General features: G+C 37.5%; 1 protein-coding gene across 1 annotated transcript in view; it reads left to right on the forward strand.

The window, feature by feature from the left end:
• Positions 1–12,970, forward strand: part of LOC108270491 (ryanodine receptor 3) — a 232,279-nt gene that overhangs the window by 156,163 nt on the left and 63,146 nt on the right. The window contains exons 39-48 of the mRNA XM_053682611.1: positions 670–943; positions 1,730–1,844; positions 3,956–4,088; positions 5,943–6,046; positions 6,200–6,335; positions 6,599–6,785; positions 7,972–8,080; positions 8,305–8,425; positions 8,573–8,742; positions 12,465–12,685. Coding sequence (XP_053538586.1) covers positions 670–943; positions 1,730–1,844; positions 3,956–4,088; positions 5,943–6,046; positions 6,200–6,335; positions 6,599–6,785; positions 7,972–8,080; positions 8,305–8,425; positions 8,573–8,742; positions 12,465–12,685 — 1,570 coding nt within the window. The remainder of the gene's footprint in view (positions 1–669; positions 944–1,729; positions 1,845–3,955; positions 4,089–5,942; positions 6,047–6,199; positions 6,336–6,598; positions 6,786–7,971; positions 8,081–8,304; positions 8,426–8,572; positions 8,743–12,464; positions 12,686–12,970) is intronic.

Genomic DNA, 12,970 nt, shown 5'->3' on the forward strand with positions numbered 1-12,970 from the left:
CTTGCGGAACACCAAACTTTACCTCAGTATGCACAGAAAAATCTCCATTTACATCCATGGACTGATAACAATCAGTCAAATAAGACCTGAGCCAGGAGAGGGCTGTTCCCTTAATGACAACAACATTTTCTCGTCTACCAAGGAGAATACCTGATCAATTATATGAAAAGCTGCACTATGGTCAAGCAACACAAGCAAGGAGACAACCCTGATCAGAGGCCAGTAGTAGGTCATTTACCACTTTAACCAGCGCTGTCTCTATGCCATGGTGAGGCCTAAATTCTGACTGATACATTTCATGAATGTTATTCCTATGTAGCTAAGAGCATAGCTACTGTGCTACAGCCTTTTCTAATATCTACAGTACAGTACAGTATCCAGAATTTACTGGCCTTTGTATAAGTTGATTTTGGCCCCTGACTAACATGGGCCCTGTCACATGTCCTCTATTTTTAATTTACACTCACACCTGTTCACACACATGTGGGCCTATTTCAATAAATATTGTGGGCCTATTTTAGAAAATATTGTTTCTACATCTAATAACAGATATGGTAATATGATATATTTGGTTATTTCAAATGACATTTGATAATTGTCTTGCACTAAAATATATTGGTAAATGTAACAAGAATAAGTTACTTTTACTCAATGTGCTTGTCACTGCAGCCAACCTGAAGGAGTTGATCTCTCAGACCATGGTAAGCTGGGCTCAGGAGAGCCACATCCAAGACCCAGAGCTGGTGCGTGCCATGTTCAGCCTACTACGGCGACAATATGACAGCATTGGCGAGCTGTTGCGTGCTATGCGCAAAAGCTACACCATCAGTGCTGCATCTGTGCATGACACCATCCACCTGCTAGCCTCACTGGGTCAGATCCGCTCACTGCTCAGCGTCCGTATGGGCAAAGAGGAAGAGCAGCTCATGATTCATGGCCTCAGGTGTGGTAATACTTATAACTCATTTTAAATATATAGCACATTTAGAAATAATAGTGTTGCTAATTGTGAATAAGATGAGTAATGAAAAGCTTTTAGACATTCTTCATGACATTTGCATTTTTGGGTAAAGGTACAAAAATACTCTTACACGTATATGAATTTTAAATATTGTGCAGATTACATAAACAGACAGTCTGCTTCAGTTACAATTATCAGAGCTCAAAAAAAAGTTTCAGATAAAATGTTAATTGAAATTAGGTGTATGACTGTTAAATGTCAATAAAAAATCAATTAAGTGGCAGTTAAGCAGTCAGTATATAGAGAATAAGTAAAGATTTTTCCTGTAGTGATACCTGATCAGTCGAATAACAGCAGTGGGGAGAATTTCTATGGGCTATCTGAATTGTTCACTTATTTTAGCTGCTACCATCAGGTTGCTCCTTTGCTACTTTTTACATTGCCCCATATCCCTTTTCTGTTTATATCCTACACACTTTTTATTCATTATTCAAAGGACACTGGTGCATATCTGATTATAAGTACACCAACTATGATAGATGGTTTATCTTGGAGGAAGATGTATTACATGTGCATCCGTTTGCAAGGTTGATGTGATTTATAGCACTGAATAGCTATTCTAATCAGGTAAATTAGAGGAAAATGGCAAGCAATTTCTAGATAATGCAAAGAACAGTAATTATAGGATGCAATAAACTCAAAGGCTAGTGTGAGCTCACTTCCATTTGTATTAGCCTAATGTCTTCTCTTTAATTTTGTATGTTTTAGTGACATAATGAACAATAAGGTGTTCTACCAGCACCCGAATCTGATGAGAGTACTGGGCATGCACGAGACTGTCATGGAGGTTATGGTGAATGTACTGGGGGGAGGCAAGTCTCAGGTACTGCACAGTTGTTCTGGGACATTGTGTGCATGTATGCGTGTGCAACTGCATGCAGTGCACCTGATTATATACTTTTGCTTGCAGTAATTGCATTATAATGTTTATATTGTCAACCCAGTACTTACTTCATTTGGTCATATTTTTGGTCATATCATATTTTATTGGCCACCTATGGTGAGAAAAATTTAAAAAGCATTTTTTCCCCCAGTAGATCTGGTTTTATGCCTACCTTATTGCATGTTTATTTCCTATGCCTATTAATGTTATTGCTATGGTAATATTGGTTGATGGCAAACTGTAAGTAATGATGAAGTAGCCAAATTAACATACACATTGACTGATGTTTGTTTAAATGTTAAACAAAATGTTAAATCTGCTTTGACTAATGTTTATTCAGACCAGGACTTACAGCCCACATAAATTAGCATAATTGCAGAGTGTTACCAGGGTGGCACAGTGATCCAGAGGGATACGTTGTCACCTCACAGCTGCAGGGTCCCAGGTTTGATTCTGTACTTGGGTTACTGTCTGTGTGGAGTTTCTGTACATTTTCTCTACATGCCTTTATGGCTTTATGGGTTTCCTTTCAGAAACATTCCAATAGGTGGACTGGCTAAGATAAATTTCCCCTAGCTATGAATGAGTGTATGAATAAGTGTGTGCATGGTGCCCTGCGATGAACTGGTATCCTATCTAATCTGAAGTCCCAGATTTCTCTGGATCTATCTCAACTCTATCTATGATTAAATGGTTACTGAAGGTGAGAGAGTGAGTGAGCATGTCACCAAATGTTAAATAATAAGGTCAATGAATATAAGGGCACTAAGTATTCAGTTTAACTAGTGAATTTTGCCAGTTAAATACAAATTGCAGGTTAGTCACTAAACTATTAGTTTGCTAAAATGTATTACTAGAATGTTTTTCTCATAACAAAAAACAGGTGATTTTTACTTTTGTTTGATTTGTTTTATTATTTAAAAAAGCAACACTTATTAGCATATTATTATTATTATTATTATTATTATTATTATTATTATTATTGTTATTAGTAATTATTAGCATGAAAATAAGCATTGATTATTTTGACAACATTGCTTATCATGTATTACTACTGGCATCTATAGTTTAATGTTGACTAACAATGTAATGTACTTTAATGCATTACTGTCTCTTCCACCAATCAACTATTTTTTCAGTGAAGACTCCATTACGAACAAATTATGTTAAATTATATTATATTATAATTACTCATTGTTGGAAATGGTTATTTAATTCCAAAATAAAATGAGAATATGCCACTGTTAAAAACATTTAAGTGAGATTACCTTTCTGGAAGTCTGCTGACACCCCAATCACAGAGATGTTAAATGTGCATATGTTTCGTCATAGACGTTATATAACCTTGTGCCTGGCCTTAATTTAAATGCTGATTGGTTCCTGTGGGACATGGTATGGTGAGAGTATTTGTCTTTACGTGGGTTAATGAGGCCTGGACATTTGCCACTGCAGATAGATAGTACCTTCATATATCATGTATCTTTTTATGTAATGAAAAGAGGGCTAGCTCATTAGGATCTATAAGATTAATTAAAGTTGGCTTGTGATTTAATAAGTCTGTGGATTCTTGAGTCCTCTTTTACTTATATGGAAGTAAAAATTAATGTACTTTTTTACTACAGTGCTGGAGTTCAATTCAAGTGGCACACACAGACCTGCACCAACATACAGCATGTTTGGTCATGCATGCAAATAATGAGACCCCTAAATCCCAGCTCAGTCTAGGAATGAGCCAGTACTCAGGAGATCTAGCAGTTGTACTGTGAGTGTCAGGAATGTGTAGTTGAGGCAGATGCAAGTGCTAGCTTTTCATTAAATTACCAATGATACACATATTCAACAAAACTTACTGTAAATAGTATGCTTCAAAAGGCATAACTAGACACAGGTGAGGGTGAATCTGAAATGTCTATGCATTCAGTTCAGTCTGCCATTGATAAAGAACAAGTGTCTGTGCATATGGGTCCTGCCAGTGAGCATGTTTTCTTTACCTGCTATTTTCTTTTTCAGCAACTGGCAAATTGAGTTTAATTATTCACATTGTTTCACAGGAAATTGCTTTTCCCAAAATGGTGGCCAGTTGCTGCCGCTTCCTGTGCTATTTCTGTCGAATCAGCCGACAGAACCAGAAGGCCATGTTTGATCACTTGAGTTACCTGCTAGAGAACAGCAGTGTGGGTTTGGGTGAGTTCCTGAACACAAGGATCCATACTTTATCAGTACAATTGTATCTAAATTGCTTTGTGCATACCAGAGTTATTATAATATGTAAAAGATTTGCATTTATGAAGGCAGTCAGAGGTTGACTAGTCTACATATAAATCTAGTGTGAATATAGACAGATCAGCCATAACTTTAAAACCACCTGCCTAATATTGTGTAGGTCCCCCTTGTGCTACCAAAACAGTTCTGACCCGTCGAGGCATAGACTCCCCAAGACTTCTGAAGGTGTGCTATGATACAGTATCTGGCACGAAGGCGTTAGTAGCAGGTCCTGTAAGTCACGTGTTGTGTAGTGTGGCTTCCATAGTTAGTTGTGAGGTGTGGCCTCCATGGAGCTGACATTTTTGTCTAGCACATACCAGAGATGATCGATTGGATTGAGATCTGGGGAATTTGGAGGCCAAGTCAACCCTTTATCTATTTGCCATGTTCCTCAAACCATTTCTGAACAATTTTTGCAGTGTGGCAGGGCACATTATGCTGCTGAAAGAGGCCACTGCCATTAGGGAATATTGTTGCCATGAAGGTGTGTACTTGGTCTGCAACAATGTTTAAGTAGGTGTTACGTGTCAAGGTAACATCCACATAAATATCAGGGCCCAATTTCCCAGCAGAACATGCCCAGAGCATCACGCTGCCTTTGCTGGCTTTCCTTCTTCCCATAGTGCATCCTGGTGCCATCTCTTCCCCAGGTAAGTGATGCACATGTACCCGGCTGAACATGTGAGGTAAAAAAAAAAAAACACGGGATTCATCAGACCAGGCCACCTTCTTCCATTGCTCCAGAGTTTTACCAGTCTGCAGCTATGCAGCCCCATACACAGCAAGCTGCAGATTCACTGTGTGTTCTGACACCTTTCTATCATAGCCAGCATTAACTTAATTTGTGGTACAGTAGCTCTTATGTGGGATTGGACCAGATAGGCTAACCTTTGCTCCCCATCCCAATGAACCTTGGGCACCCATGACCCTGTTGTCGGTTCACCTGTTGTCCTTCCTCCGACCACTTTTGGTAGGTACTAACCACTGCATTCCGGGAACACCCCACAAGACCTGCCATTTTAGAGATACTCTGACCCCAGTTGACTAGCCATCGCAATTTTACACTTAAAGTTGCTCAGATCCTTACGCTTGCCCATTTTTCCCGCTTCCAACACATCAACTTTGAGAACTGATCGTTCACTTGCTGCCTAATATATCTGACACCTTGACAGGTGCCACTGTAATGAGATAATCAATCTTATTCGCTTCACCTGTCAGTATTCACTTCACCGTGCACTTCAGTTTTCATAAAGCGTAATCAATTTTTCATAAATTTAATAGAGTTCAGGAAATAGGTCCCAGAAACAAAATGAGTACATTATTATCAATATTTTTAGACATTATAAGTAGAAGTTATATATTCTCTGCTAGTTTTGCATGTATTGAACTTAATGGTGCAGCTGTTATTCCAATGTACATGAGGTCAGCAAAGTGAGTGCGTAAACTTAGTGTGGGTTTTATTAGAGTGATCTATCAGTAAACATGGGAATCAGACAGTGGTCAGTACCAGTACCAGTACTCAGAAAAACAAAGCTCAGACTTAATGATGGGAAAACTGTGATGTAACTGTTCCTTTTACTTCTAAGTTACTGTAAGCGTCAATGTTTTATAGTATTACTAACCTATGTTGGGTTTCCTGTAACAAGCACTAAAAACACTGATGTCTGCTGGTTGTTATGAGTTTTTACAGTGGTTACACACATTAATAATGAAGGTTGCAGAAGAAAATACTTGTGATAAAACATTAGCATGTTTGTATGTGCATCCCCATAGCTTCTCCATCAATGAGAGGTTCCACTCCTCTAGATGTAGCTGCTTCCTCTGTAATGGACAACAACAGCCTGGCACTTGCTCTTGAGGAGCCTGATCTCGAAAAGGTGTGTGTGTGTGTGTTTATGAATCAAAGGTGAATTCCAAAATGAATATATTTCAAGGAAGGCATTTATCATTCTTACAGTGCATATGTAAGGAACCATAATTTCTGTTTTCTGTGTGTGTGTGTGTGTGTGTGTGTGTGTGTGTGTGTGTAGGTCGTAACATATCTGGCTGGCTGTGGACTGCAGAGTTGTCCCATGCTCCTTGCCAAAGGCTATCCAGATATAGGCTGGAACCCAATTGAGGGAGAGCGCTACCTCTCCTTTCTCCGCTTTGCTGTTTTTGTCAATGGTAAGCCAAACACAAAATAACAAGAGTATTTAATTTAACATGACAAAGGTACAGTTCCTGGCTTCATTAATGATTAGAGTAGATGAGGAACATATATTTAACAATGTCATTGTTGACATTGTACATTTGATTGAAAGTATAATTTATGACTGATGATATTGATTGATAATTATTGATCATTTGTTTTGGGAATATATCAGATTTAATTCTCATACAAACATATACACAGATCAATGCAACAGTGACTGTAATTCTCTTTGTAGGTGAGAGCGTAGAAGAGAACTCCAGTGTTGTAGTGAAGCTGCTGATTCGTCGGCCCGAGTGCTTTGGCCCTGCTCTGCGTGGAGAAGGCGGTAATGGCCTGCTAGCTGCCATGAAGGAAGCCCTTAAAATATCAGAAACACCAGCACTTGACCTGTCCAGCACCACCCAGGGCCTAATTTCTGATGCGTAAGATAAACACACACAACCCACACCATTGTATTTCTGTCATCATGGGAGTTTTTAATTGAAGTGTATATTACTGTACCTATGAATTGTCACGTATACAGCTAAGCAAAGCCCCCAACCCCCACTGCCTTAGCCTTAGCAGCCAAATATTTTTTGCCTGTATTGGTTTTGAAATAAAAAACCTGGTTTTCTAACAATATATTTTTTTACTTTAGCTTCAGTGTGTGTTTAGATTAAGATTAGAAAAGCTCGGTGCACATTTTATCAGAATGTACAATGAACCTGGGACATCCTCACAACGTCAAAGGGGCATCCTTTAAGCAGCATTTCATTATAATGTCTGTGTGAAAATTCAGAGAATGTTTTCTTTTAATAACGATGGAGAACCATCATTTAAAAATGACTAAAAACATGCTCAATGAATGTACAAGTTAGTCCTTTTAAATTTAATCAAATAACACTGAACCAGAAATTAGAGATATGATGCCTCATTTTGCATGGAGTGGCAGCTCATTACACTGTATGAAAGAAATTCCTTTTGTTTGTACAGAAAAATTGTGAATATGGCTTTAGTTTGGAGCTCAGTAACTCAATGTTGAGTTAAAACTACTTAAGCAAACCACTGATGAAAAAATGAGAGTGAATTTTCTATAAGTATCATATTAATGATCTTGGTCTTTGTCTCGGAAACAGAATTGCCAGGTTTGTATATAATATGTGCATGTTGCAGATGCTGCTAATCAGAAATGCTCACCACTATTAATTAATTGTCCATGAAAAGACTGAGAAAATTAAGAAAAATATGCCTACTTTTTTTTTTCCTTGTCTGACCATTTTGGGATAGTTGAAGTCTTTTTGTATTCTTTAATTTTTGAATTGTAGTTAGGATGGGAATTTTCAGGAACTTGGCAACCCTCCCGATGAGATTCCGCAAGCTATCCTTTAAAGCTCCACATTAAAATAGAAACTTCATGCTTGTGTGGTTGTTTTGTCTAGTATTCAACCAACTGTTTGTATCTGTATTCAGATTTGTTCAGAACACATTATCGGTTACAATCCAAATAACGTAGTCTGCAATCCATAAAAGTCTCCATTTTTTAACTTTTTATAATATAGTATAATACCAATGCAAAGCTGAGCATTACTGCACACTGTAGAAGTCATGTTATCTTTCGCATTCTCTTAGGTCTACAGAAGATGAGGAGGAGGAAGAGGTGGTTCACATGGGCAATGCTATCATGTCGTTCTACTCAGCCCTCATTGATCTGCTGGGACGCTGTGCACCTGAAATGCATGTGGGTTCCCCTTTTTTTTAAATTCTAAAGCACATTTACAGTAATGTTATGATTGTTTATGCAGGATATTGTGTTGTATTGTGTTAGGATATTGTGTTAGTATAAAACTGCAATGCTTTCAATTTATTTAACTTCAAAATTTTGTAAATTTTTTTGCTTAATTTCATGAAGGGTGCTAGTACTTCTGGATTTTATTTTATAATCATTGGCCCTCATTCACACAGCTAATAAATAAAGGCAAAGGAGAGGCTCTGAGGATCCGTGCCATCTTGCGCTCCTTGGTGCCCACTGAAGACCTTGTTGGCATAATCAGCATCCCACTCAGGATGCCTGTTGTCAATAAAGGTAGGAGTGTGATAATTAGCTTATGAATTGAATCAGTGACAAAAGTGACAAATAAAACAGGGTTTCCATGACTCCTCAGTAAAATGACAGAACAGATAAATATGTGATAATGCTCTTTTTTAAATTTTTATTTTTTTTTTATCTCAGATGGTAGTGTGACAGAGCCTGACATGTCAGCCTGTTTCTGTCCGGACCACAAGGCACCCATGGTTCTGTTTCTTGACCGAGTCTATGGCATAGAAGACCAAAGCTTCCTCCTGCATCTTCTGGAAGTTGGCTTCCTGCCTGACCTAAGAGCGGCTGCCTCTCTGGACACAGTGAGCACACACACCTTTACAACAATCTGACTGATCATACAAAGCATGATTTTAAACACCCATGTTTGCATTAGTGCATAATTCAATATTACTGTTCATATACAGTGTCATAATAATGACCTAAATATCTGGAGCAACCGATTTTTTCATATTGACTCACTTACTGCAGATTCCAATAGTTGGTCTACCTGCTCATTATTTTAATTTTCATAATACAGTTTGCTCTAAGTGTATAACTTCCGTGGTTAATCATTGCAGCTTTTCAACATCCTTTTCCAGTAATGACAAGTTAGTGTTGGCTCAAATTTAGCCTATTACCCAAAAACATTTAAAACTCAACTTAGAAGCCAATACTCACATCTACCTCTGAGCCCAGTTGGAGATAGAAAAAATACACCAGCCGTGAGTGAGAAGAAGCAAGGGTCCAGCTTTATTGTTCCATTCCACCACACGAGATCCACACCGATGAGAATTCTCAGAAGTGATCTGACACCTGGAGCTCAAGCTCCAGTATTTATACATTAGGTTCGGAAGTGGAGAGAGACAAAACAATTTAGAGAGACCTTGGTCTCACTCTTATCTCGCGGGGTCAGCTTGACTCAGCTACCCTTATAAATGGCTCCTCATGGTTTTCTCTTAAAATTAAGGCCTTCCTTGCGAGCCAAGAACCCTCACCATTTGAGTCATGAGTAGGTTTACATTTTCCTGTATTTCTAGTTTATAATTTATTTTCATATTTGCACTATATTTCTTATTTTATATATATTTATACTACTTGAAAAGCGGTTTACTGTACTTCCAATTTCTTAATATCATTACAGTTCTACTGTCCTGCATATCCTACTATTCTGTTTTTTTTATAGAGTTTCTCTCTTACTATAAGATATTATTAAAGTTATTCATGTGTGTGTATGAGGAAGAGAGAGTGTGTGCGTATGTTGTGTCGACTTGCCCGCCCTTGACTGTACGAGTGTGTGTGTGTGTGTGTTTTTAGCACTCCTCAGCTCGTACACTTCTTTTTGACTTTTTTGACTATTACTGCTCTTAAAGATCTTTAAAGTGTAATTCCAATTTGTCAATGTCCGCCTAATCCCGCTTCTATGTGTCTAGGTGCCCGTCTCTTCTTCTTCTCCCCTTTGCTGGATGCTAGGTCTCCCTTATGTTTATTTTATGACATTTTTTATCCACAACATTAGCAGATAGCTTCCTTCAGTGAAACTGAAATGTAAAATAATGTTTGTCATGCATATAGAAATACCATTCCAGCTGCCTTTTACTTGTCATGCCCCAGCATTCAAATGTAAACTGGGTCAGCAGCTGCTGCCCACCTTGATGTAATCACTGGACAGGGGAGATCATACACAGAAAAATGCTCCATTTTATTTGTTTGCATTTAGAAGCCATATAGAGATGTGCATTTTGATTAATTTTCTTAGGTCAAATACAAGACAGAATGGGTGAATCTAGTAATGCCCTGGGGCTGATCCCAAATTTATAAATGAGAGACAGTACTTGTCTTTTATATATAGCATAGCCTGTGGTGTCTGGATAAAATATTTGCTTTCACTCTGTATGTATTTAAATGTGAGGTGATTGTTATGGCTCCTTCGCTTCTTTTAAACCTGATGGACGGAAAGTGGCTTCATGACACTACACTTATTTTGCTGAGCAAATATGCTTTTTTGATTGTGTACAGTGTTAATGAATGGTCATAATAATCTTATGGCCAATTTACACAGTTTATGACCTACATAAAGTGAGAAAGGCCCCAATGAAGCTTCTGTGTATGAATGACACCAGTGTGAATTGAATGAATGAGTCACGGGCAGTATGAATTGAAACTCTTGACCTGCACAAAACAAAAAGATTACTACTCTATTTCTGGATTGTTTTTGGTTGATAGTAAATGTGTTTGAAGGAGATTTTCTCAACATGAAATATGATAGCATGCCAATTTAATACCTTGTAAAACTATGCGAAACAAATAAGCAACTAAAAAAAAACTTAGGGCTTCAGAAACCATGACAGCCTGTTTACCAATTTTGCAAGTTATGCTTTTGGAATGAGCCTGCTTGTAGCCTAAGCCTCACAACTTTGCCTGAACTCTGAAACTGTACATATTCAAGGCCAGATTTTTAGTGGGACTGGCAAATGTGTCTGTCAGATAGGCAAATGGATGAGCTCAAAAATATGTGAAATATTTGGAATGAATGAAGCCCGGCCTCAGTAATCTGATTATATTACTGATTACTGCATGTAAAACGTAATCAGATTACTAATTACATTACTTTCATGTTACTTACAAAAATACATTACAAAGTGAAACTCATAGTTCTTTCAGTAATTTTAGCACACGTAAATGTATGACATGATCAAAAAAAATGAATTTATCATAAAACTTGCCTCTCGTGTTGTTACAGTTTGTAGGACTACCAGACTGAAAAAATAGAAAATTTTTCTAACAGGGCTATTTTGTTGTCTCTAGCCAAGGGGAGGCACAGCTAAGCTATCATTGTATAGGTTTAGCTGCTACAGTGCCATGAAAAATACATTTTCTTTCCTTATGCTCTGCTCACATCATGTTCATGTAAACTGTAACTCATATAGACATTTACACACCTTGTTTTCCTGCTCAGCATCAGAGGATGTTATTGTTTCAGTTTCAACCCCTTTACTGTTTTTTTTTTATTTTTTATTTATTTATTTTTTTTAAAGTCTGAGTTTATCCATTTTCAATCACACTGACTGTATGAGCTAGCGTTTGGCAGAATTGAGAGCTGTCTCCCAATAAGACATGAGTGTTTCCACATATTTTCATGTAAACCCTGTCTGATTGGTCTCGCCTCCATTCACTGAAGATATAAAATTACAACACCACCATCTTCTTTTACTGAAGTTCAATTGCTCAGTGACAAACCTCTCCAAGTGGAGAATTATTCGGGGCTAAAGAAAAAAATCTTCGGGGCAAAACGTAATTTATTTTAAAAATGCATTTTATTTAATATTGTTTTCTTAACTATAAATTTGTAACGCAAGTAATGTTATTTTATTTTATTTTATCAGTAACTGTAATCAAATTACATAAATTTAAATGTAATGCATTATATTACTGTGTTATCAGAAAAAGTAATTAGATTACAGTAACGCGTTACTTTGTGAAGCGTTACACCCAACACTAGTTAAATGTTTTTGTATTTGAAAATCTCATTCCAGTGCCAGAATGTTTTAGACCAAAATTTTCCGGACATTCTCTTTTATTGGCAACTTGACAATGATCCATCTCCGTTCAGATGTTGCACTGGACAAGTTCTCATCCAGCGCTTTCATATTTTTCACATCTCGTATGCAAACATTTATTGCAAAACAGCTAGCATTAACAGCATAATGACTAAGTATTGTTGCAGATCCTGTAGGTGTCATGCTCTTCACTGTTTTGATGATTTCTAAATATGAAAAAATGATCAAAATGAAATGTGATCTGACTTGCAATCCATATATAAGTGGGTATGTCTTTAAATTTCCTACTGTTTAATCTTCTCAGGCTCTCTAATGTAAAACAACACTATTTTGGATGGCAGCAGTATCCGAACTGACTCTAGCTTACATTTTTACAAGGAAACTTGCAAACAACCTTAGTTCATCTCTATTCAGAATTTGATTGTGTACATAATAATTTTTTTAAACTCTTTCTTTGGAAAACATCTGCTTTAATTTCTCTGTAGGAAGCACTAAGGACCACTGAAACAGCACTGACCATGAACCGTTATATCGGCTCTGCGATGCTGCCCTTGCTAACTCGCTGTGCCCCTCATTTTGCTGGTACAGAACACCACGCCACACTCATTGATTCCACACTTCACACTATCTACCAGCTGAGCAAGGGCTCATCACTCACTAAGGCCCAGAGAGATGCTATCGAGGAGTGCCTTCTGGCCGTGTGCAAGTAAGTCTTTTTGGGTTTTACACCCTGAAGGAACTTGTTTTTTTGCTGACCTTTAGTTCTGTCATAATTTAAAGATGAGACTAATGATATGCTTATAGTTTTGTTTATTATAGAATCTGTTCATAATGTTCTAGTCGTGGTATCCCTATAACCAAGGTGACACCCAAAAGCACAATTATACTATCATGTGACACTCAGGTCACTCACAGTCAGAGCACAGCAACAGGATAGAACAGTGTATTACAGTTTTTTTTTCCTACACTGTTTTATTTTTTGCTAGTTGGA

The sequence above is a fragment of the Ictalurus punctatus genome, chromosome 9 (assembly GCF_001660625.3).
Source record: "Ictalurus punctatus breed USDA103 chromosome 9, Coco_2.0, whole genome shotgun sequence".
NCBI lineage: Eukaryota > Metazoa > Chordata > Actinopteri > Siluriformes > Ictaluridae > Ictalurus > Ictalurus punctatus.